Source organism: Chelonoidis abingdonii, chromosome 15 (genome assembly GCF_003597395.2).
Source record: "Chelonoidis abingdonii isolate Lonesome George chromosome 15, CheloAbing_2.0, whole genome shotgun sequence".
Classification (NCBI taxonomy): Eukaryota; Metazoa; Chordata; order Testudines; family Testudinidae; genus Chelonoidis; species Chelonoidis abingdonii.
In genome coordinates this window covers 44,206,272-44,227,471 of record NC_133783.1, presented here as the reverse complement: position 1 = coordinate 44,227,471, position 21,200 = coordinate 44,206,272, and the positions used below count along the sequence as shown (strand labels likewise).

The window sequence follows — 21,200 nt, the reverse complement described above, 5'->3', positions numbered from 1 at the left end:
ATCACATGTCACTGCAAGACTTCATTGCCCACTTGCCAGCACACTTGTATATAGGAAGACTTACAGGTAAAACACAGCCATTTGTAGTCAATTGTCCTGGTTAATGGGAGTCATCAAGATTCCAAACCACCATTAATGGCTCACACTTTGCATAATTACAATAGGCCTTCAGAGTTATATTGCATATTTCTAGTTTCAGATACAAGAGTGGTACATTTATACAAATAGGATGACCACACTCAGTAGATTATAAGTTTTGTAATGATACCTTACAAGAGACCTTTTGCATGAAGCATATTCCAGTTGCATTATATTCGCTTATTAGCATATTTTTTATAAAATCGTATAGACTGCAATATCACAACCTTCGTTTCCTTTCTTAAGGCTTGGAACGTGTGGAAATCTGGAGCTTTTATGCAAATTGTATTTTGCCCAAATTTGCATATTTGAGGATGGTGCAGTATCTCATTTGTTTAATATTCCTCTTCACTGTCAACCCCATCATTTTTTCCCAAGCCATCAGCTCTTATCAATTCTCCTCTTCCAAGTAGTTCATCAATTCCATTGAGGTTTTCCCCAGTCTTTCCTTCTGTATCTGTCTTCCATATCCCCTACCCTGCCCTAAGTATTCCTCCAGCCCTTCTTTTTTCTGGTTCCTCCTACCTTCCCCTTTCCCTTGAGTTAACTGTTCCTCCGTCTCTTTCTCTGTCTTCTTCTTGAGGTTTCCTATCCATCTTCTGTTTGATTTCTCCCTTGGGCTTTCCTGGATCTCCCCCTTTCTAAGGCTTCCCCTTCCTCTCTTGAGGATGCTTGTCCCCCCGACCCTCCTTTTGCCCCTCTCTCCCCCGGCTGAAGTACTTTTTCCCCTGAATGCTAGAGGGTCCCAAGGAACTATTTGTTTTCTTCCCTGTGGGGGTTGGTTATGTGCTGGAAAGGGACAGACTGCTAAGGTTTCCTTCCTAACTCCCTGGTCTGGGTTGCAGCCTGCTGCTCCTTTTGCTGGCCACCATCTGCAAATCTTTCATTATTTGTGAGCGGCAGTTCAATACCTGCTCAATCGGTATGCAAGGAGAGACGAATGAAGAGCACAGAGCCTCTGAGCTGATTTCAGGCACATTTGTATGGCCTCTCAAGAAGCTGCCTGAAAAATAGGAGATTCAGGCAGCCAACCAAGAACCCAAGAGAGGGAATCTGAAGTATACCAGGGAAGCTTCTTCCTCACAATGCTCCTCTCAGGGTCGATTTGATTTAAATCAAATTTCATGATTTAAATCACTAGTCAGGAAGACTCTATTTAATCATGGGTTTCTACATAAAAGTGCATTCTTTTTGGTTGTTATAACCTTAATACATATTCTTCACAACTCAGAGATAGATGAGACCCACACTGGGTCTCTTTTATGACCTGCTGCCATTATAGGTTTTCCCTTCTAGTGAGAAAATGGTATGCTAGATCTCAAATCAATGAAGGCTACACTCAGANCAACAATCTTCTATTCATTGAACTTTTTGAAACTTTGCACTTCTAGAGAGAGGTAAGGGATTGATTCTGTGTACACAAATTTTCAGAGGGACAATAGGGCTGAGGTCTGTCATTTCTCACCTCTGTATATTATTTATTTATTTTAAACAATTTTGCTGTTACCACTGGAGACACAAATCCACAGTTTGAGAACTGCAAAACTAAGCATCTCTGATGGTATCTTCTAGACTTAGCACTGAGTCCCATTGGGTAGATAGAAAGATTAACCTAAATAATCTATACAGAAGCCTCTGGAACTCCATAAGATTGGGTCCCTAATCCATGAACTATTGGAACTCATTTACCAAACTTTTCTTAAACATTACATGAATATATTGTCTCATACTGTAGAATTAGAATTTATAATACCTATTCCATAATGATATCTTTGAGCTATAGCTTAAATTAAGATACATTAGCTTTACATAGGGTTTTTTCCTCAAAAAGCATTTTGTCAAAATCTGATTTAAATTAAAAAAATCCATTTTTTTTTAAAATCATTGATTTTTATTCACCCTGGCCCTTCTATAGGAATGGTATGTCTCTTCACTACCCATAATGCAGGGTTATGGCTAAATGTCACACTCTATCCCTAATAGAACTGTGAAGCATTTTCTAAAGCAGTAAAGTAAAATGTAGGAAGTAAGATATGTGAATTAAATCTGATTCACCAAAATGCTGTTATATCTTTTTTCCTTTATCTTTATCTTCTTTTAATTTATCCGTTTTCTTTCTAATTTTTTCTTATTCTCTCTTGTTCCCTTGCCTCCTTTTCTTTCATGGTAAACTGTTTTAGAAGCTGCAACAGCATCACTCCCTTTTGTAGGTCCACTCTCTTTGCTTTTGTTTAGTGTTCCTGATGCAATGGCTGACTTTGGAGTCTTGTTGAATGACTTGTGGAACTTTTCAAATATAGATGCACTGCCCTAAAAAATACCACCCTTGGGCTACCTAGCTAATAAGAACTTCAAACACTATGAACATTGCAGAATTAAGATTTAAAGTAATATGCCAAATTCTATAATTTTTATTGAAGCCGGTTCTCAAGCAAATAAAATACAGGTCCGTCACATCTTACATGCATTTAACATGCATGATTTCAGCTTTACACGGTTGGGGGGAAAAAAAGAAAGTGTGGGTGATTCCACCAGCGTGAGACGTGAATCTGCTGTTCCCACTAAAATATTTTTTTTTGTGGGGACTTGACAGCAATCTGAAGCTTTTTAAACTGAAATGTGGCTAACCACTAGTTGCTTGTTTTGCAACAGGATTTGACTCACTTGGCATGCTGTCATCAGGTGCCTATCCAACAATCAAATTAAAATATTCCACTTTTTGAAGTTTACCAGGCCCTTTTTCATCCTTGCCCTTACTTTTTCAGAGTGCAACCAGACATTCTTCTTCGAGTGATTGTTCACATGCATTCCAAGCAGGTGTGTGTGCACTGCGTGCACGCCAGCCAGAAGATTTTCCCTTAGCAGTGTCTGTAGGGTTGGCCCTGGCACCCCCTGGAGTGGTGCCTCCATGGCGCCCTATATAGGGTCCCGCCGACCCTCCACCCCCTCAGTTCCTTCTTACCACCGGTGATGGCTAGCTGGAACTTTGCTCGCTCTTGCAGCAAGCCTACCAATATCTCATCTAAGTGTATATAATTGTTTCCTCTCTCATAATTTAGAGTTAGTGTTAGTTAATAGTTGTTGGGGGGCTTCCCCCCAACGTAGTCGTCACCCTGCTGGGGCACGCATGGGTCGCTATGGTTTAAACTCTGCATGAACTGCGGGAAGTTTATGCTGAAGAGTGACTCGCACTCGTCCTGCTTGAGGTGTCCCGGGGAGAGCCACCAAGAGACCGGTTTAGTATCTGCAGGGGATTCCATCCCAGGACTCTTAAGGACAGAGAACAGAGACTCGGAGTTCTCCTGATGGGGGTGGACTTCCGGCCACAGTCGGACCCTGAGCCTGCTGATCCGGCGCCCAGCACTTCATCCTCAGTGCACAGTGCTCTGGCACCGCTAACAAGACAGGAGGCCCAGTCTAAGTCCTCTAAGTCCCGGCACCGGAGAGAATCGAGACATAGAAAATCGGCCTCCGTGTGGCACTGATCACCATCTCTGGTGCCTGCTAAAAAGATGAGGCTGGTGATGGACTGATCACCCACCAGGACCTTAAAAGGCTGGCAGCATCCATGTGTGCGTGGGACAAGCTGAGCCACAACAGCATCCTCCCAAGGTCCCATTGACTCCCGCCCTGCTGTGGATGCGGTCGAGTCCGGACTGGTCTAGCTCCCCAGATCTCAGTGAGGATGTGTGTCTCCCATCGACGCTGGAGGCATTCGAGGTGGCCTCTGACTTGTTAAGTTTCCCGGGACCAGCCTCCCTGCGCTGGTGGAAAGAGCCACCAGACACGGCCTGACCCCCAATCCAATCAAGGGGCAAGCCGACCATGATGTAGCCCCAGTCCCCGCCCTGCGCCACTCCGGCAGCACCGACACCAGGGAGAGCGCTCCCCGGCCTCACGGCACCACTCTCCGGCAACAGTGGGTACTGCTCCCCCTCGGTCTTCCTGTTTGGAGACTTCAGACTCAGAGGTGGAATCCTACTGCTCCAGTAGATCGAGGAGCAGGAGGTCCACTTCTCAGGCAAGCCAACAACCTTACCCGGCACAGTGGCAGCAACAGTGGCAACTACCTTCCCAGTGGCCATTCTTGACTCCCTGGGCCTACCATCAGTCCCTGGGACAGGTGCACAGCCCATGCTCCAGGTCTGCATCAGTCTCCTCGAAGTCGGTCGCTCCGGCGCAAATGTCTCCACTGCTGGCACCGATGTCCGACAGGAGTGTGCCACAACAGAACCCGGCACTGCCTAGTCAGACACCGGCACCGATGGGGACCATGTTTCCAATGCCACAGGTGCCGCCCAACATGCCTCGTCTTTCAGCATCAACCCCAGTACTGGCCGTGGTGCCGCATCCTACATCTGCACCGGCCACATAACCAGAGTACCGTGTGCCGCAGAACCCTGCAGAGGCTGAGGGTACAGAGGAAGGTCCATTGCAGGTGATCTCCTCCTCTTCCTCGCTGGATGAGGCGGTTGCAGGAACTTCAGCAGCACCGGCCCTAGAGGACAACTGGGTGCTTCAGCAGCTACTTAAGCTTGCTGCTCAGAGCCTGGTGATCCAAGCGGAGGAGGTCGAGGTGGCTATAGATCCAGTGGTGGACATCTTGTCCCCCTCGGACCCGTCTAGGGTTGCCCTACTGTTGATCAAAATGATAGCTGATACGTCCCACACCTTGTGGCAGACGCCAGCTTTGTTGGCCCCTATGGCCAAAAAGACAGAGAGGCGCTCCTTTGTACCCTTCAAGGGCCATGAGTACCTATATACCCACCCTCTCCTGGACTTTCTGGTTGTGGATGCAGCCAACCAAAGGGAGCGTATGACATTCCAAGGGTCTACACCGAAAAACAGGGAGGCCAAGAAGTTGGACCTCTTTGGTAGAAAGGTGTACTCAACGGGGGGTCTGCAACTACAGGCTATAGTGAGCCAGTATGGCCATAAAATATGCTCAGCCTTGTCCAAGTTCACTGAACTCCCTCCCCAAGAATGGCGAACAGAATGTTCCGCTCTGATAGAGGAGGGGAAGCTAATTTCCTGGGCATCCCTCCAAGCGGCCCTGGATGCGATGGATGCAGCCTCCTGCACACTGGCAACCGGGCTGGTCATGTGGTGGGGAGCCTGGCTTCAGGTCTCAGACCTTCCACATGAGGTCCAACAGACCGTCCAGGACCTCCCCTTCGAGGGGCCATGCTCTTCTCTGAGAAGACGGACAAGAGGCTTCATAGCCTAAAAGACTCAAGGGCTACCTTATGCTCGTTAGGCCTGCCCACCCCAGCCACCCAACGCAGGCAATTCAAGCTGCAGCCGGCTCCGCAGCTGTACCAGCCCCAGAACTGCCTGGAGCCCTCGCATAGGCAGAGCAGAAATGGCAGAATGAGGCAACAACAGCCCTCCGGCCAGTCGTCCAACCAGCCGTGACCTCCGTCGGGGCCTAGACCCCAAATTTGATGGTGCGGTCGAGGACAACCTACCAGTCAGGACTCTGGATCCTACCAACCCTACCTTTTTGTCACGTCTGTCTCCTTTCTGTCATGCCTGATCCTGAATCACATCGGACAGTTAAGTGCTCTGCACGGTAGAGAGGGGATATTCTGTCCAATTTTCCTCCCTCCCGCCCCACCAGCCCCCTCTCTGTCTCTCTTCAGGGACCCCTCTCACAAGCAACTTCTAATTCAGAAAGTGCAGTCCCTCATCGTAGTAGGGGCAGTGTAGGAAGTTCCTCAGCAACTCAGGGGCAGGGGTTTTTACTCCTGGTATTTCCTAATACCGAAGGTGAAAGGGGGCCTCAGACCCATTCTGGACTTTCAGTGTTTGAACAAGTTTGTAAAGAAGCTCAAGTTCTGTATGGTCTCTCTGTCCTCCATCATCCCCTCCATGGATCCAAGAGGCTGGTACGCCGCCCTTGACTTGAAGGACGCGTACTTCCATATTGTAATAATTCCTCAGCACAGACGTTATCTTAGATTCGTAGTGGGCAACACCCATCTCCAGGTTGCAGTACTGCCTTTCTCCCTGTCAATGGCCCCAAGTGCCTTCACAGAGTGCATGGCAGTTGTAGCAGCTTTCCTGCGCAAGCATGGAATTCAGATGTTTCCCTCCCTGGACGATTGGCTCATCAAGGGCTGCTCGAAGGCACAGTGGAGGCTCTGGTGGTCTTTATCAGACAGACCTTCCTCGAGCTCGGTCTCCTGTTGAACGAGGCCAAGTCTACTCTATCTCCTGTCCAACGGATAGAGTTCATAGGGGCAGTTCTGGACCCGATGCAAGACAGAGCATACCTGCCGGAGGCCAGGTTTTGGTCTATGTCCGACATCATCCTCGGTCTCCGCCGTTTCCCGACCACCACAGTGAGGAACTGCCTCAAGTTGCTGGGACATATGGCTGTGTGCACCTGCGTGGTGAGTCACACCAGGTTCAGGCTGTGTCCTCTTCAGTCCTGGTTAGTGACTGTGTACAGACCAACCAGAGACACGCTGGACTCAGTGGTGATGTTTCCCTGAGCGGTGCTGGATTTCCTTTAGTGGTGGCTCAACCCGTGGGTGGTCTGTGTGGGAGTACCCTTTGCCAACCCTCAGCTATCCCTTTCCTTGGTGACAGATGCATCGGATCTGGAGTGGGAGGCGCATCTCGGGAATCTCAGGACCCAAGGCCTTTGGTCCCCAGAGGACCTCTCCCTACACATCAATGTCAGGGAGCTACTGCTGTTCACCTTGCCTGCCTTACTTTCAAATCTCGCTTGACGGGCAGGTGTGTTGCAGTCCTCACGGACAATACCTTGGCAATGTTCTATATCAACAAACGGGGGTGCATGCTCCTCTCCCTGTGCTGGGAAGCCCTCGCATTATGGGACTTTTGCGTATAGAACGCAATTCACCTAACAGCATCCTACCTCATGTACCTGTGCAGAACAGCCTCGCGTATGCCCTCAGCCACTCGTTCCATGGTCATGAGTGGTCCCTTTGCCGAGACATGGCACGCTCAATCTTCTATCTCTGGGATTATCCCCAGATAGACCTGTTTTCCTCGAGGGACAACAGGAAGTGTTGACAGTTCTGCTCCCTCATGGGGTGCAGTCCAGGGTGTCTAACAGATGCCTTCCTCCTCTCGTGGGAAGGCAGCCTGCTTTACACCTTCCCTCCAATCCCCATGGTCAACAGGGTACTCCTCAAGATATGCAAGGATCATGCTCACGTCATACTGATAGCGCTGGCATGGCCGTGCCAGCATTGGTACACGTCGCTGCTGCACATGTCCATATAGGTGCCCCTTACGTTGCCACTGCTCTTGGACCTGATCACACAGGATCGGGGCCACCTCCACCACCTGAAACTGGAGTCGCTCCACCTCACAGCCTGGATGCTCCGTGGCTAAGCCCGGTGGAAATGCAATGCTCACAGCAGGTCAGACAAGTCCTCCTTGGTAGTAGAAAACTGTCCACCAGGGCTACATACATGGCCAAGTAGAAACGTTTTTCCATCTGGGCTGAACAGCAGGGACAGGCTCCATTGCTTGCCTTGATCCCTCTCATCCTTGATTACCTACTCCATTTGAGACAGCAAGGACTTTCCCTCTTTTCGGTGGCCATCTTCGTGTTCCACCCAGGAGCTGACGATAGTTCAGTCTTCACAAACCCATTGGTTTGTCGCTTCCTCAAGGGCCTGGATAGGCTGTTCCCGCATGCTCGACAACCAGTCCCGACTTGAGACCTTAATTTGGTCCTCTCCGCCCTCATGGGGCCCCCCTTCGAGCCACTGGCTGTGTGCTCTTTGCTATATCTCTCCTATAAGGTTGCGTTCCTCATGGCTATCACCTCGGCCAGGAAGGTATCAGAGCTCAGAGCGCTGACATCCGAGCCTCCATACACTGTCTTCCACAAAGACAAAGTCCAACTCAGGCCACACCCGGTGTTTCTTCCTAAGGTGGTCTCTCAATTCCACATGGGCCAGGACATTTTTCTCCCGGTGTTCTACCCTAAGCCACACTCCTCCAATGCAGAGCGTAGGCTGCATTCTCTGGACGTTCGCAGGGCCCTGGCATTGTATATTGAATGAACTAAACCGTTCAGAAAATCAACCCAACTCTTTGTAGCTGTGGCCGACAGGATGAAGGGGCTCCCCATCTCTTCACAGCGTATCTCCTCATGGATCACGGCTTGCATCTGCGAATGCTACTATCAGGCCAAGGTGCCTCCCCCACCAATCACAGTCCACTCCACAAGGGCACAGTCTGCAGCATTCCTGGCACAGGTCCCGACACAGGAGATATGCAGGGCTGCCACATGGTCCTCAATCCACACATCCACGTTGCACTATGCCGTCATGCACGAGGCCAGAAAAAGATGCAGCCTTCGGCAGGGCGGTGCTCCAATCTGCAGTGAACTCTGACCCCACCACCTAAACTCAGGCTTGTGAGTCACCTGCTTGGAATGCACATGAACAATCACTCAAAGAAGGAAAAAACGGTTACTCACCTTTTTGTAACTGTTGTGTTGTTCATGTCCATTACAATACCCACCCTTCTGCCCCTCTGTCGGAGTGCTGACAAGAAGGAACTGAGGGGGTGGAGGGTTCGTGGGTCCCTATATAGGGTGCCATGGAGGCGCCACTCCAGGGGCACCAGGGCCGACCCTATGGATGCTGCTAAGGGAAAATCTTCTGGCTGGCATGCACACGGTGCACACACACCTGCTTGGAATGGACATGAACAACACATCTCGAAGAACAACAGTTACAAAAAGGTGAGTAACTGTATTTTTCCAAGGTTAGTTAATTTTCATGGGAGAGACCTGCAACACTTTGTGCTGGACCTAGAGGCTGAGCAATCAAATCTATTTGCTGTGTTCTCCTCATTTTCTTTCGTATAGCCTGGTTAGGTAGAAACAACTACAACTAGAGCTGTGTTCTCTGTTAATAGGAAAGAGATCATTCTGCATCCAAAAGAAGGTTGTTATTTTTTTGGTTCATTAATGCCCATGTTCATCATTAGACTAACACAAAAAGTGTGGCATATGGATTAGAAATCTGGTCTTTACCAATTACCCCAGGAACTAGTGTGTTTTAGAGATGGCCCATTGAAACTGGGCACACTTATGGGCACGAGGAACAATAAATTTGATTTGTTTAGGAAATACCATTTTACAACTGGATTTTGTTATTAGAGAAGATATCTAGAACAGCTGTTAATCTAGTTCTGGGTGGTGTTTGGTTCTTATTTTTATTTTCACAAAGGGGCTGTAGGAAGATATCTTAGTGAATAAAGGTAGGCTGATCATGGTCCAAACCCTAGACAGGAGGGAGTCATGGTCGGACACAGCAGTTTTGCTTTTCAAGAAAGAATTATGAGCGAACTGGAACCAGATCTCTCCCAATCATCACAGCATTCAAAGGACTGTACTATGTTGACTGAGCAGTAGAGTAGTTTAATCTCTAACATGATAGTTCCCAATATAGGTTCATCTCCAATACAGAAGTATATAAAGGGATTAGTCTTCCACTAAAATAATTGATTTTTAAAAATGGTAATGAAAAAAGAGAAATATTAGTAATGAGCATTGTGAGAATGATGTCAGTGAGTATTACCACACTTCGAGTCACCTCTTAAACAAAAACAGCTATGTAACAGTGATACAGATTCTTTTGTTTAATTTAGTAATCTAGAAAATATCCAAAAGTGGTACTGAAAAATATGAAAGCTAATCATTTATTTGCAGCATTTCAGTACTTGGCAACACCACTAGAATGAATCTCTGAACTGTTTTGCAAATACTTTCCTATTTTGTTTTCTACAGGAGAGCCGATGAGCGGAGAGCAACTTCATCGAGCTGTCAGTATGAATGATGTAGAGGCAGTTCTTAACATTCTTCAGGGAGGGTGAGAAAATATTCAGATTATAAAATATCTATAAAGTGTTACAGTGGACATGAAATCACAACAGCATTATGCAGTTTACATGTTTTGTTTCCCATGTCCTAAAAATGAGACTGCACATTTTATGATAAAGTGACAAATTACAAATTTGCTTTCTGTGTTATATCATTTCACAAATGGAATATGCCATTTGGTTTTGATCATTCTTCCTTAAAAAGTGTATATAAGAAATAGATGGGATCCAAATACACCTCTACTCCAATATAATGCAGTCCTCGGGAGCCAAAAATCCCTACCACGTTATAGATGAAAGCCTGTTATATCGGGGTAGTGGCAGCAAGGCTCCAGCGATGATTTAAAGAGCCCAAGGCTCCGGCCGCAGGGAGCCCTGGGCCCTTTAAATCGCCACCTGAGTCCCGCTGCTAGAGCCCCTGGGTAATGGCTGCAGGGCTCTGATGGTGATTTAAAGAGCTCCGGGCTCTGGCTGCTGCGGGGAGCCCGAGCCCTTTAAATCACCAGCCGAGCACTGCTGCCGCAGCTCTGGGGTAGCAGCAGCAGGGCTCCAGCAGTGATTTATAGGGCCCGGGGCTTCCCGCAGCAGCTGGAGCCCTGGGCCCTTTAAAGTGCCGCCCAAGTCCTGCTACCGGAGCCCTGGGGTTACCGGGCTATATGCGAACCCGTGTTATATCGAGTCAGAGGTGTACAGGCGATGGGAATGATCAGAAGCATGGGAACACTTCCATGTGAAATGCAATTGAAGAAACTGGGAGTGTTTATTTTACAGAGTTGACAAATAAGGCAGAGGGGATATCATAAAAGGGTACAAAATAAAGAAAATGGGAACCTATATTCACCCCTTCTCATAACATAAGAAAAAGGGGACTTCTGATGAAACAGAAAGGTAGAGCAGGGGTTCTCAACATGACCCCCTTCTGACAACAAAAATGGCTACATGACCCCAGGAGGGGGACCACGAGCTGTAGTTTGCCCACCTCTGATCTAGAACTAAGACTGTCGCCTCCTCCCCATACTAGATGGTGGATGGATTGTGGCTTTCACCTGGTAAGTAGGGAATGGCCCCCCGAGGTGAGATGTGGTGGAGCCAGCACATCTCTTTCTGCTGGCTGCACTCCTCACATGCATAGCTGGGACCATAGGTGCCAGCTCTCTACTTAGTGCTTGATAAACTTGGTTTGTTTTAGGTGGTGTTAGTAATTAGCTGTTTAAAGTGCTGTACTACTTGTGGCAGGTGTGCAGGGTAGACAGTATAGGATATATCAGCAGGAGCAAGTTTTTTTGGGAAAACTGAGAGATAAGGCCAGAATGTATTGGCCTGAACCTACTATATCTGACAAAGCAAGGGTAAGCCTTCATGTGTTGCACAGATTGAGGTACATCTTATCTGCATCCTTCGTGAAGACATGGTGATGGGCTCCCATTCCAGGATTTAGCTCCACAGCTCTTTGCGTGTGCAGAGATACCATCCATGTTTAGAAGCCCAGTGTGAGTAAAGGAATGCATTCTACTTCCCCCATTGTATCAACCTGATCCATCTTCTCCATATCATAGGCACATCTCTCTTGTCTATTTGTCACAATTGACCACAAATGTCATAGAATATCATATTCATAGGGATGCACACAGACTCATTGAGTTATTTATGTAGAAGTATATATCTGAATCACTCAGCAAGTTACCATCCCATTCAGTTGCAATCAGTAACATGCAATTTCTAATTGCTTTCATTTGTATAATAGACTAGTATGCTAGTTAAGTCAACAGCGTTAGAATAAGGTTGTTGTGAAACTTTATCCAATTTTCCTGATTTTTTTCAAATGTTTATTAGAATATTCTGTTTATTTGACTTCCATTATATTTCAAATCTCTACTCTGGCATGGTGAAATTCTTTTTTCCCTAAAAAGATGATTTTATCTAGGCAGCTATAATTTTTTAAGTAGCTTATTTTTCTTGGAAAAAGGAAACTTGAAAGATATTTGTCAATGAATTTCTATGGAAAAAACAATAAAAAACAAACCATAACAATAGACGTCAGCAAAAATAGTAGTCAGAATTTTTGATAAAATGATTAATGGTTTTTACTTTCACACTGTTGGCAAAATTAATAGGTGATCACAATGCTTTGAATTTATAAGACACTCTTTAGAAATATGTTGTGGAAAGATTTATAGTTGTCTCTGAAAATATTTGAGATACACTAGTTTGTAACATTTTCTTTTCTCTTCCCGTAAGACATGTGAAGGTGGATGTTCCTGATAAACTAGGCTTTACTGCTCTGATGGTTGCTTCTCAGAAAGGATATGATAGGTATTACTGCTTTTCTTTTATCTCTTTGTTGTGCATGATAGATTTTTACACTTTTCTACTATATTTGAGCACAGTAATAGATGATCAGTTTAGGAAAAGTACAATAGAATATTATTGATATTTTTGTTTTTTCATATTATAAAGGCAACTTTGACAATTTATAAAATTCATCCAGAGTGTTTATAAATTGTCAAAGTTGCCTTTATATATTTTACTATCAGTAATAGACTGTGTGCAAAACTAAGTTTTTATTTACTCTTGCAGAGTTTCTATTTTAATGAGAAATTTTAGTTTACTGGGCATTGTTCTTGATGAAAATATTTTATGTTATATAGGCTTGTGAAAATATTGATACAGAATGGAACAGATGTAAATCAGAAGAATGGAAGTGGAAAGGACAGGTACTGCATGGATATATTGTTTCACCAGAGATTTTGGGGAACTGGTGTTATGCATTACTGCATCAATATTTTTTCAGTTCTGGAAACTGATATTCAAATTCTAGTTTTGGTCACAACTGAAAATGAGTTTTATTGATTTAATCTTAGTCTCCATTTGACCACATCATAAAATTACTATGGAGTTCAGTAAACTGGGAATCTTTGTTCAGGAAGAATACAGGACTTCATTAGAAAAGAGAATAGTAGATCAGGAGTCAGCTGCATTAGCACAGGTCTGAAGAGAAAGCTTACACAGTATTTACTCTCACTGCGTGTCTCTAATCTCTAAATTCACTCATACATTTGTAAAGAAAAGAGACAAATAAAAAATATCTTCAAGGAACAACCCCTTCTTCAAATAAACATTAGAACAGACTGTAGTAAGATAAGAGAAGTGGCTGATAGACATGATGGATATGTAGTTGTTATGCACCGTATGCTGTTCTGTATTAGAGCCTCTGTACGAAATTCATATTCAGGTGAAAGTTGATCCCATCTAGTAACTCTTTGGTGGCCCCTATGTGAGATGAATTTGGTTTGGGTCTGCTCCCACATCACAAACTCACTGCAATGCTTTATAATGGCAGACTCAACATAGAGACTGATAAGTGCATAGGCTATGGAGGCTGCTGCTGCCCTGGAGATAAACAGAACGTATCATTTACCAGGACTGTTATGACAGTGCCTTTCGTCATCACTAATTTTGCACACAATTTTTAAAAACAAGTTTATGTGGTAATAAGCAAATTTTAAATATGCAAATTAGTCAATTAATTGATTTGCATAAGGCAGTGCCTCCTAAAATCTAGTTAAGCTTGCTAGGTCTCTCTGTTTCTCCTGGACCTTGTCTTTATCTGTGCCACTATCTTGGTGCTGTCTGGGTTCCTTCTAGTTTGACCTCACGGTGTTCTACAAAATGTCTTCCTTTGAACTTGAGCTTCCAGTGATTTCCTTCTGGTATATTCTTTACTGCCTGTCCCCTCACTTGCAGCTCTCACTCTACTTCCTTCTCTGAAATGACTGCTACCTATCTGCTGGGATCCCTTACAGCTGTCACCACTGAAGCATTCAGGTAGCCCAGTCCATTTGTAGCTACCTGAATTTCTAGTGTAGCCACTCTGATTTCCCCATTGCATTCTTAGGTCCAGGCAGCCCTTTCTGGCAGTTCTGTTATCCTGCTTGTCCTCTCCACTCATAACTAGGCTACTCTGTTTGGTACTTAGTAAATTAGACAATGAGAGGTAGAGTTACCTGGTTCCATACGTGATTCAAAAGACAAATGCTCCCAGTGGTGAAACTTTTCAAGTGTCCCAGAATATTTGTCCATCTGCTTCTCTATTTGTCAGATTACGAATCTGTTTCCCTGCCCCCTTGGATGATCAATGGGCTGGTTACGGGCTTTCTGGGATTGTAGTATGCACACATGCTTGTGTTCTGCCTGTTAATGAACTGGCAGGCTCAATAATTTATATATACTTTCTTATACACAGAGAATCAATATTTAGTGAACTTTATTCCACATTCACCAAAGAAATGTATTTGTCTTGTTTCCTGTGCATTGTTAAAATATGTTTTCATTTCTATCCATGCACATATTTGATGCCAGGGTTTGTGGTTTTGGGAAAGACTGAAGACTGTTGGATATCATCTAAGATTAGCAAATGTATATACACAACACTGATAGATAGATATAAATTAGATTCTTTCCAATTTAAAAGTAAAGGGAAAACTATGATGATTGGTTACTGATTCATGTTTCTTGTATGATTAACATAGAGCAATTTTATTATGGTTGACAATGAATTTAAGGGCTCAAAAATTAAATGTGTGATTTCATTGTTTGTGTACTTGAATCGCTCCCTTGTGACAGGTGCTATTCAAAAATAAAATAAGACAGTCCTTGTCCTGATAGTTTACAGTCTAAATAGGGACAAGACAGGACAGATGGGTGTAGAACCAAATTTTATGGAAGGGAGAAGACAAGGGTAATAGAAACACAAAGTGTGAATATATTAGCTCAATGTACAGTTTGGTAGCTACATAATTATTTTATTTAAAAGAGATTAACGAGAAAGAGAGAGTAATGAATCACTGAGACAATTGTTTAGACATTATCTAGGCAGGTGGTCAGTCAAAACATCGTATTAGCATTATTATTATTTATTATTTATTATTTATTTTTATTATTACAGACTAATTTTGTTTTAATTTTAATACTCTGAATAAAAAACGTATTTATATTTTCATTTCACCTTAAGGATTCAGTTAAGGCTTTAAGAGCCAGAACTATGTTAGGGTAGGAAGTGCATCATCTGAGTGATAGCGTTATTATATGCAGTGTAGTTGTAGCTGTGTCAGTCTCAGGATATTAGTCTCAGTTGAGGTAATATCTTATTAGTAAAAGATATTACTTCACCCACCATATGTCTCTGACAGTGTTATTGTTATTAATATTACAGTAGTGCCTGCATGCCCCAGCCCACATCAGGGGCACCATTGCACAGGTGCTGGCTTTTCAAAGTGCCGGGGGGCAGGTCGATCCCTGTCTCTACCCTAGGCCCCACCCCCACCCCATACATTACCACTCCTGCTCCACTTCCATCCCGCCTCTTCCCACCCAGCTTTGCCTACTCCTCGAAGCATGCTGCATCCTCGCTCCTCCCCTATCCCTCCCAGCTTCCTGCATGCTGCAAACCAGCTGTTTGTGGCGGGCGTGAGGCGCAGGGAGGGATGGGGGAGGCGCTGTTCCCCAGGGCCTGCTGGGGGTTGGGAGGCATTGTGGGGATGGGGAGGTTCTGATAGGGGGGTTGCCAGTGAGTGCTCAGCACCCACCTTTTTTCCCCAGTGGTGGCTCCAGCACCAGAGCACCCACTGAGTTGGTGCCTTTGCCCCCTTGTACTAGGTGGTGTTAAAATATAGGAAGACAGACTAAGGGTGAGAGGGGAAATGAGAAACAGAAAGGTGAAGTGATTTGCTGAGTGTCACTCAGTACAGGAGTGGTAGAACAGGGACTAGAAGCCATATTCCCTTGTCCAGTGCTCCCATCCACCAGATCAGTATTTCACAGTGGTGATCATGAATGGCAGTCAGGTGATCACAAGGGATTGAAAATTATATTACAGTCTAAAGCAAAGAAAAATCGTCTCCCTTGCTCTCTGCACACAATTACCCTTAAAATCTAGTATTCTCTGTTAGCTTCTCAAAGATACACAGATTAATAGGATTATTACTGATGCATTTTTGACTGTAACATTTATAGTAAATGTAAAGGAGTTTCAAACATTTTTGACTTTGAATAATGGGTTGCCAACCTGAAAATGCTGAGAAACATACTGCCTCTTATGCAGGGCTGGTCTAGACATTTCGCCGCCCCAAACACGGCGGCATGCCACGGGGGGCGCTCTGCCGGTCGCCGGGAGGGCAGCAGGTGGCTCCGGTGGACCTCCTGCAGGTGTGTCAGCGACCGGCAGAGGGCCCCCCGGGGCACGCCGCCCCAAGCACGCGCTTGGCATGCTGGGGCCTGGAGCCGCCCCTGCTCTTATCCCTGTGCAGGGCTGGAGAAGGCATAATGGTTCCAGTGTCACTGTCTGAAGATGAACTCATTCATGGCCATTTCTATTCCCAGGCCTCCACGTGCTTTCCAGCATGCAGGAAGCTGGCACTATGGTGTTCAGTACTAGTAATTCTCTCCTCTGTAGTTGGGTTATGCTGGCTGTAGCATTATGGCTCTCTTCTGTTTTGGAGCACTGGTGGCAGAGTGGGGTGCAGCAGGGGAAGTGAAGGGTCTTCTTGTGCCTTTCTTTCACCGTCTCCCAAGGACAGCTACAGCTTAGCTGTACATTAAATATCAGTAAAGTTGGTGGTTGTCAGCTCAAAATTACTAGTTGACAAGAAAAGGCTGTCCAAATTAAAGTAAGTCACCAATGTAAGAATAATAATGATGTCCTGTTCTTCCAGCAAAATAATTCTCTTTATGTTACAGCCTAATGTTAGCTTGTTTTTCTGGTCACCTGGATATTATTAAATACCTCAGAGAACAAGGAGCTTCTTGGGAAGTCAGAGATCTGGGAGGTTGTACAGCTTTGCACTGGGCTGTGGATGGAGGACATTGTGAGGTTATTGAATGGATGATTAATGATGGCTGTCAGGTATGGATTTTATTTGTGTGTTCTTAAGAGAAAACAGCATTTTTATGGGACATAAAGAGGTTGTCTGATAGCCTGGTGATACTTTGGGAATGTTAGTGCTCGCTAAGTATATATCTGAGCTCCTTGGGATAAAGGAGTGCATCTTATTGCTCAATGGATGGTGACCATGACCATGACATAGGTCCTGAACATCTAGGAATTGTGAAACTGAAGAAAAAATGGGGGAAGGTGCAGGTCAGAGTTCTGATAGGAACATAGAGAATCTGCTGTAGGAGGCTGGGAGAAGTGCTGCCTTTTAATTCTGTTGTTTTTATAAATAAATTACTATTCTTTGGTAATTGTTTTGTAGATAGCTAATAGGGAAATAGACAGACCCTGAAGAGCCTAAAATTGAAGGTTTTATAGTTTTAATAAAAATCTGGCATTTTGTTTTGCTCCCAAGCCTCCATGAAATTGGAGACAGGCAGTCATGCCTACTTTTGATTTCACACCATCTGAGACACAAACTTGCATTAGCGAACAAAACGGGATATTCTTAGTAACAGCTCAGCAAATATTGGCAAATTGGTGGATATAATTTAATCAAGCTCTGGTTGAAGACTGCAGGGAGGCTAAATGAAAAGTTAAAGGTATGGAGATAAAGATTGATGGGTATAATGTTATTCTAACTGAGAATACTAGAACTGTAAAGCACCAAGAAATGACATGTAAAACAAGTTTAGATTAAGAAAAGTCATGTTGATAGAATTTCCTGCATGAGTGCAAAGTGAAAGAGAAGGGGATTATGTGCTAGATAGGTCAAAATTAAACCTCACATTATAACTTTATTGTCACATAGCACTCTTAGCCCAGCGAGTAGGGTAGTATAGGTTACGGGTAACTGACAAATCTGCAAATCTTGGAATGAAGTTTGATTCTGTTGCATTCCACAATGACTCCAACCTAAAGGAAAATGAGTTGTATATTTTCAGGACCTAAACTTGCATATTGCAGTCTGAAAAACATGAATATTGACATAGAAATGGCATGTTTCTATTTTTCAGATTTAAAATAATTTTATCTAGGTTATTACCATGTTCTTCTTTGGTATACATTTTTATTTTATTTTACCATAAAAGAATATGGACTTTGAATACTTAATTTATCAGATATCGAGCCATATTCAGGTTTACTACTGGAGCTGTAGTACAAAGGTTCCAGAGTCAAGGGGTAGAAAGGAGATTTTTTTTGTTGGTGACTTGATAGAAGATTTCTTATTTAAATGATTGGCATACTGCTTAGGTTTTGTTGTAGTATTAATTATATGTGTAGGGTGCCTAACGCTTTGCATTTTTGTTATTTTAAACTGCAATAAATAATAAATACATAATGATGTTATGATTCTTTTGGATGAGGAAGAAATATATTCTCCATGCACAAACTTCAAAGGCCTGAAAACATACAGGAGTCGCTTCAAATGTCTACTTTCTTATAGCAGTTACCATCCAACTTGGGTGCAGAGCAAGGAATACATTGCTTCCTCTTAAAAGGTGCATGCAGGAGAAAACTTTCTGGGGTTCCAGTTAAAATATGCACCCTAAGTACTACTTCTAATATCCTCTGGGAGGCCGGCCAGAATTGTAACTCCTACTGTAGCCCTGATCCAGCAAAGCTCTTCAGCATATAATTTATTTTAAATATGTGAGTTCGTCCCTTTAGGTTTATGGCAAAATTTGATGGCACATTTTAAAAATATGGCATCCTCAGAGTTGTGAATTTGTTCAACTCAGCAATTGCTCAGCAATGTGAAAAATCCTTGTTTATTTAAATAGGGATTTTATTTTTCAAGTATGAGAAATGTCTTCCTTTCTGCAATAGGTAGATGCTAAAGATACATGCTTAGAATGGACACCATTGATGAGAGTTTCTGCAGTAACAGGGAATAAAGATGTGGCATCTCTTTTAATTGAAGCAGGAGCAGATGTGAATGTGAAAGATAAAGATGGAAAAACACCTTTAATGGTATGTCTTTTTTAATAATCAGTTTAATTATGTACTTGCAATTAAGGTCAGGAATTTGACTACAGTTAGAAAATTCTTGTTAACTCAGATGTGCAGTAGGATAGCAGTGGTTATTCATTCACTCCTAGAGGGCTTTTATTCAAGGAAAAAAATTACTGCTATTCCTCTACTAATACATTATACATTAAAAAACTCTTGGTTTGGTTTGTAAAATAACAGTACTTAGTTTGAGTAGACTTCATGGGCTCAAATGTATTTTTATGAGGATGAGTCCTCTGATTCTCTCACCCTTTCAGAATTTATCTTTCTGAAGTACTATAGTTATGTATTCTATAAAGGTGATAAAATGCTTTCTATATTATGTTATCATTTCAGTCTTCACAGAGGAACATAGCCTGTACATTTTAAATTCATAACATTGATAAATACATGTGTGTGGTATTTTGATCTTTGTAAGTCTACATATTATTGCAGAGCCCTCTTGGCTGTGTAAAACCCAGATCCTGCCTCAGATTCAGCTAGTGCTGATCTCTGTACTCATTTGGAATCTCACTGAAGCCAGTCAGGGCCGGCTCCAGGCCACAGCGTGCCAAGTGTGTACTTGGGGCGGCATGCCGCGGGGGGGATGCTGCTGGTTGCCTGGAGGGTGGCAGGCGGCTCCGGTGGAGCTCCCGCAGGTGTGCGAGGGTCCGCTGGTCCCACGGCTCCAGTGGAGCATCCACAGGCATGCCGCGGGACCGGCGAGTGGCACAGTGCCCCCCGCGGCGTGCCGCCGTGCTTGGGGCGGCAAAATTGCTAGAGCTGGCCCTGAAGCCAGTAGAACTCTGCATGGGGACTGGAGTTCACATTGGCAGATCCCAGTACAAGACTGGGGCCTGTGTAATGTAACATACATATACTAACTTGTGGCAGATACCAGTATTGTAATATAAGGCTATGTATTATAGTATTGTTCTAATTATATTGCAGGTGGCAGTATTAAATAACCATGAAGAGTTGATTCAGTTGCTGCTGGATAAAGGAGCAGATGCTACTGTTAAAAATGAGGTAGCTAAAAACAATCACCATATTATAAAAAATTATAAAAAAAATCTAAAAAAGTTTTTGAATATGCCATTGTTTTGTCTTTCAGTATGGCAAAGGTCTTCTAGAAATGGCTAGAGGTTTTCACAGACACGTATGAATAATTATTTTACATATTGATTTCCTGGTTTCTACTGGTTTTGTTTTTTAAAACCTTTCCCTTTCCCTTAATCTCTCTGCCTTTTTTTGTTTAGAGCGTGGTCATGTTGTTAGAAGAAAATAAGAGAAAATTAAGTGAGAACACCAATTGTCCTCCACCAGTTCTTGGCTCACAGGCACGTGAGGTAACTAAATAAAAGAAAAGGAGCGGTTTTTCTACCAGCAAGGTGAAAACATGAAGACCGGCCCTCAGTTAAGCATTAGAATTTGTTTGTTTTACCTTATACTGTTCAGTTGTTACAGATTCTTGGATGCTCATTAAAATGTGTAGCTCAGCTTCTTGAGGATGTTGTCTTGTATCTAAATATTAATGTATGTTGTACTGCCATTGTTCCCTAATACTACTTCATATTCTCTTGCATTTAGAGTTAGATGTAAATCAAAATAATGTTTTCATAAATGTAGTTTGTATATCATTTCCCTTCCTATTCTAAGCCCTTCTCAGAGATCATGACAAAGATTCTTTGACATATTTTTTATTATTACTTCCCTCTTCTTCTTTTCCTTTGTCTCCTAGCAACTGTCCCTCTGGCTAGAGAATGTTCAGTAACTCCCACTGATGCCTGTCAGTGTCACGCTTAAAATAGCCAGGAAGTCCCTTCTTTCTCCCCAGGAAATGAGCATCTTGCTTGTGCAGCACGCCCAACTCAGCCATAGGAGTGAAGCACTAAGTTTAAGTCCTAAGGACTGTAATATCTTTCCAGGATAATGTGTTAGGTTAGGAAGGTGTATGTAATAAATAAAGTTGAAAGGTGGATTTCATGGTGGAAGCTGAGTTGTGACATTAACTGTAACTATTATCTGATGTAGATAATCAGGGACCTCCTCATACACGGTCTTGCAGCGGCAACTAACATGCATGCACAATCAGTCCTGCAGTAGAAACGTGATGAAGTTCAGGTACTTAAGTTCTTCTTCGAGTGCTTGCTCATATCCATTCCAGTAGGTGTGTGCGCGCCGCGTGCACGTTCGTTGGAGACTTTTACCCTAGCAACACTCAGTGGGCCGGCAGGGCGCCCCCTGGAGTGGCGCCGTCATGGCG

General features: G+C 43.9%; 1 protein-coding gene across 1 annotated transcript in view; it reads left to right on the top strand.

Annotated features, from left to right (window-relative positions):
* FANK1 (fibronectin type III and ankyrin repeat domains 1) overlaps nt 1-21,063 on the top strand; it is a 33,674-nt gene extending 12,611 nt beyond the window's left edge. Inside the window, exons 4-11 of the mRNA XM_075072673.1 lie at nt 9,923-10,004; nt 12,253-12,327; nt 12,663-12,728; nt 16,750-16,915; nt 18,773-18,916; nt 19,886-19,963; nt 20,049-20,093; nt 20,194-21,063. Of these exons, the coding sequence (XP_074928774.1) occupies nt 9,923-10,004; nt 12,253-12,327; nt 12,663-12,728; nt 16,750-16,915; nt 18,773-18,916; nt 19,886-19,963; nt 20,049-20,093; nt 20,194-20,295 (758 nt within the window). The 3' untranslated portion in view covers nt 20,296-21,063. The remainder of the gene's footprint in view (nt 1-9,922; nt 10,005-12,252; nt 12,328-12,662; nt 12,729-16,749; nt 16,916-18,772; nt 18,917-19,885; nt 19,964-20,048; nt 20,094-20,193) is intronic.
* Nucleotides 21,064-21,200: the final 137 nt, after the last annotated feature.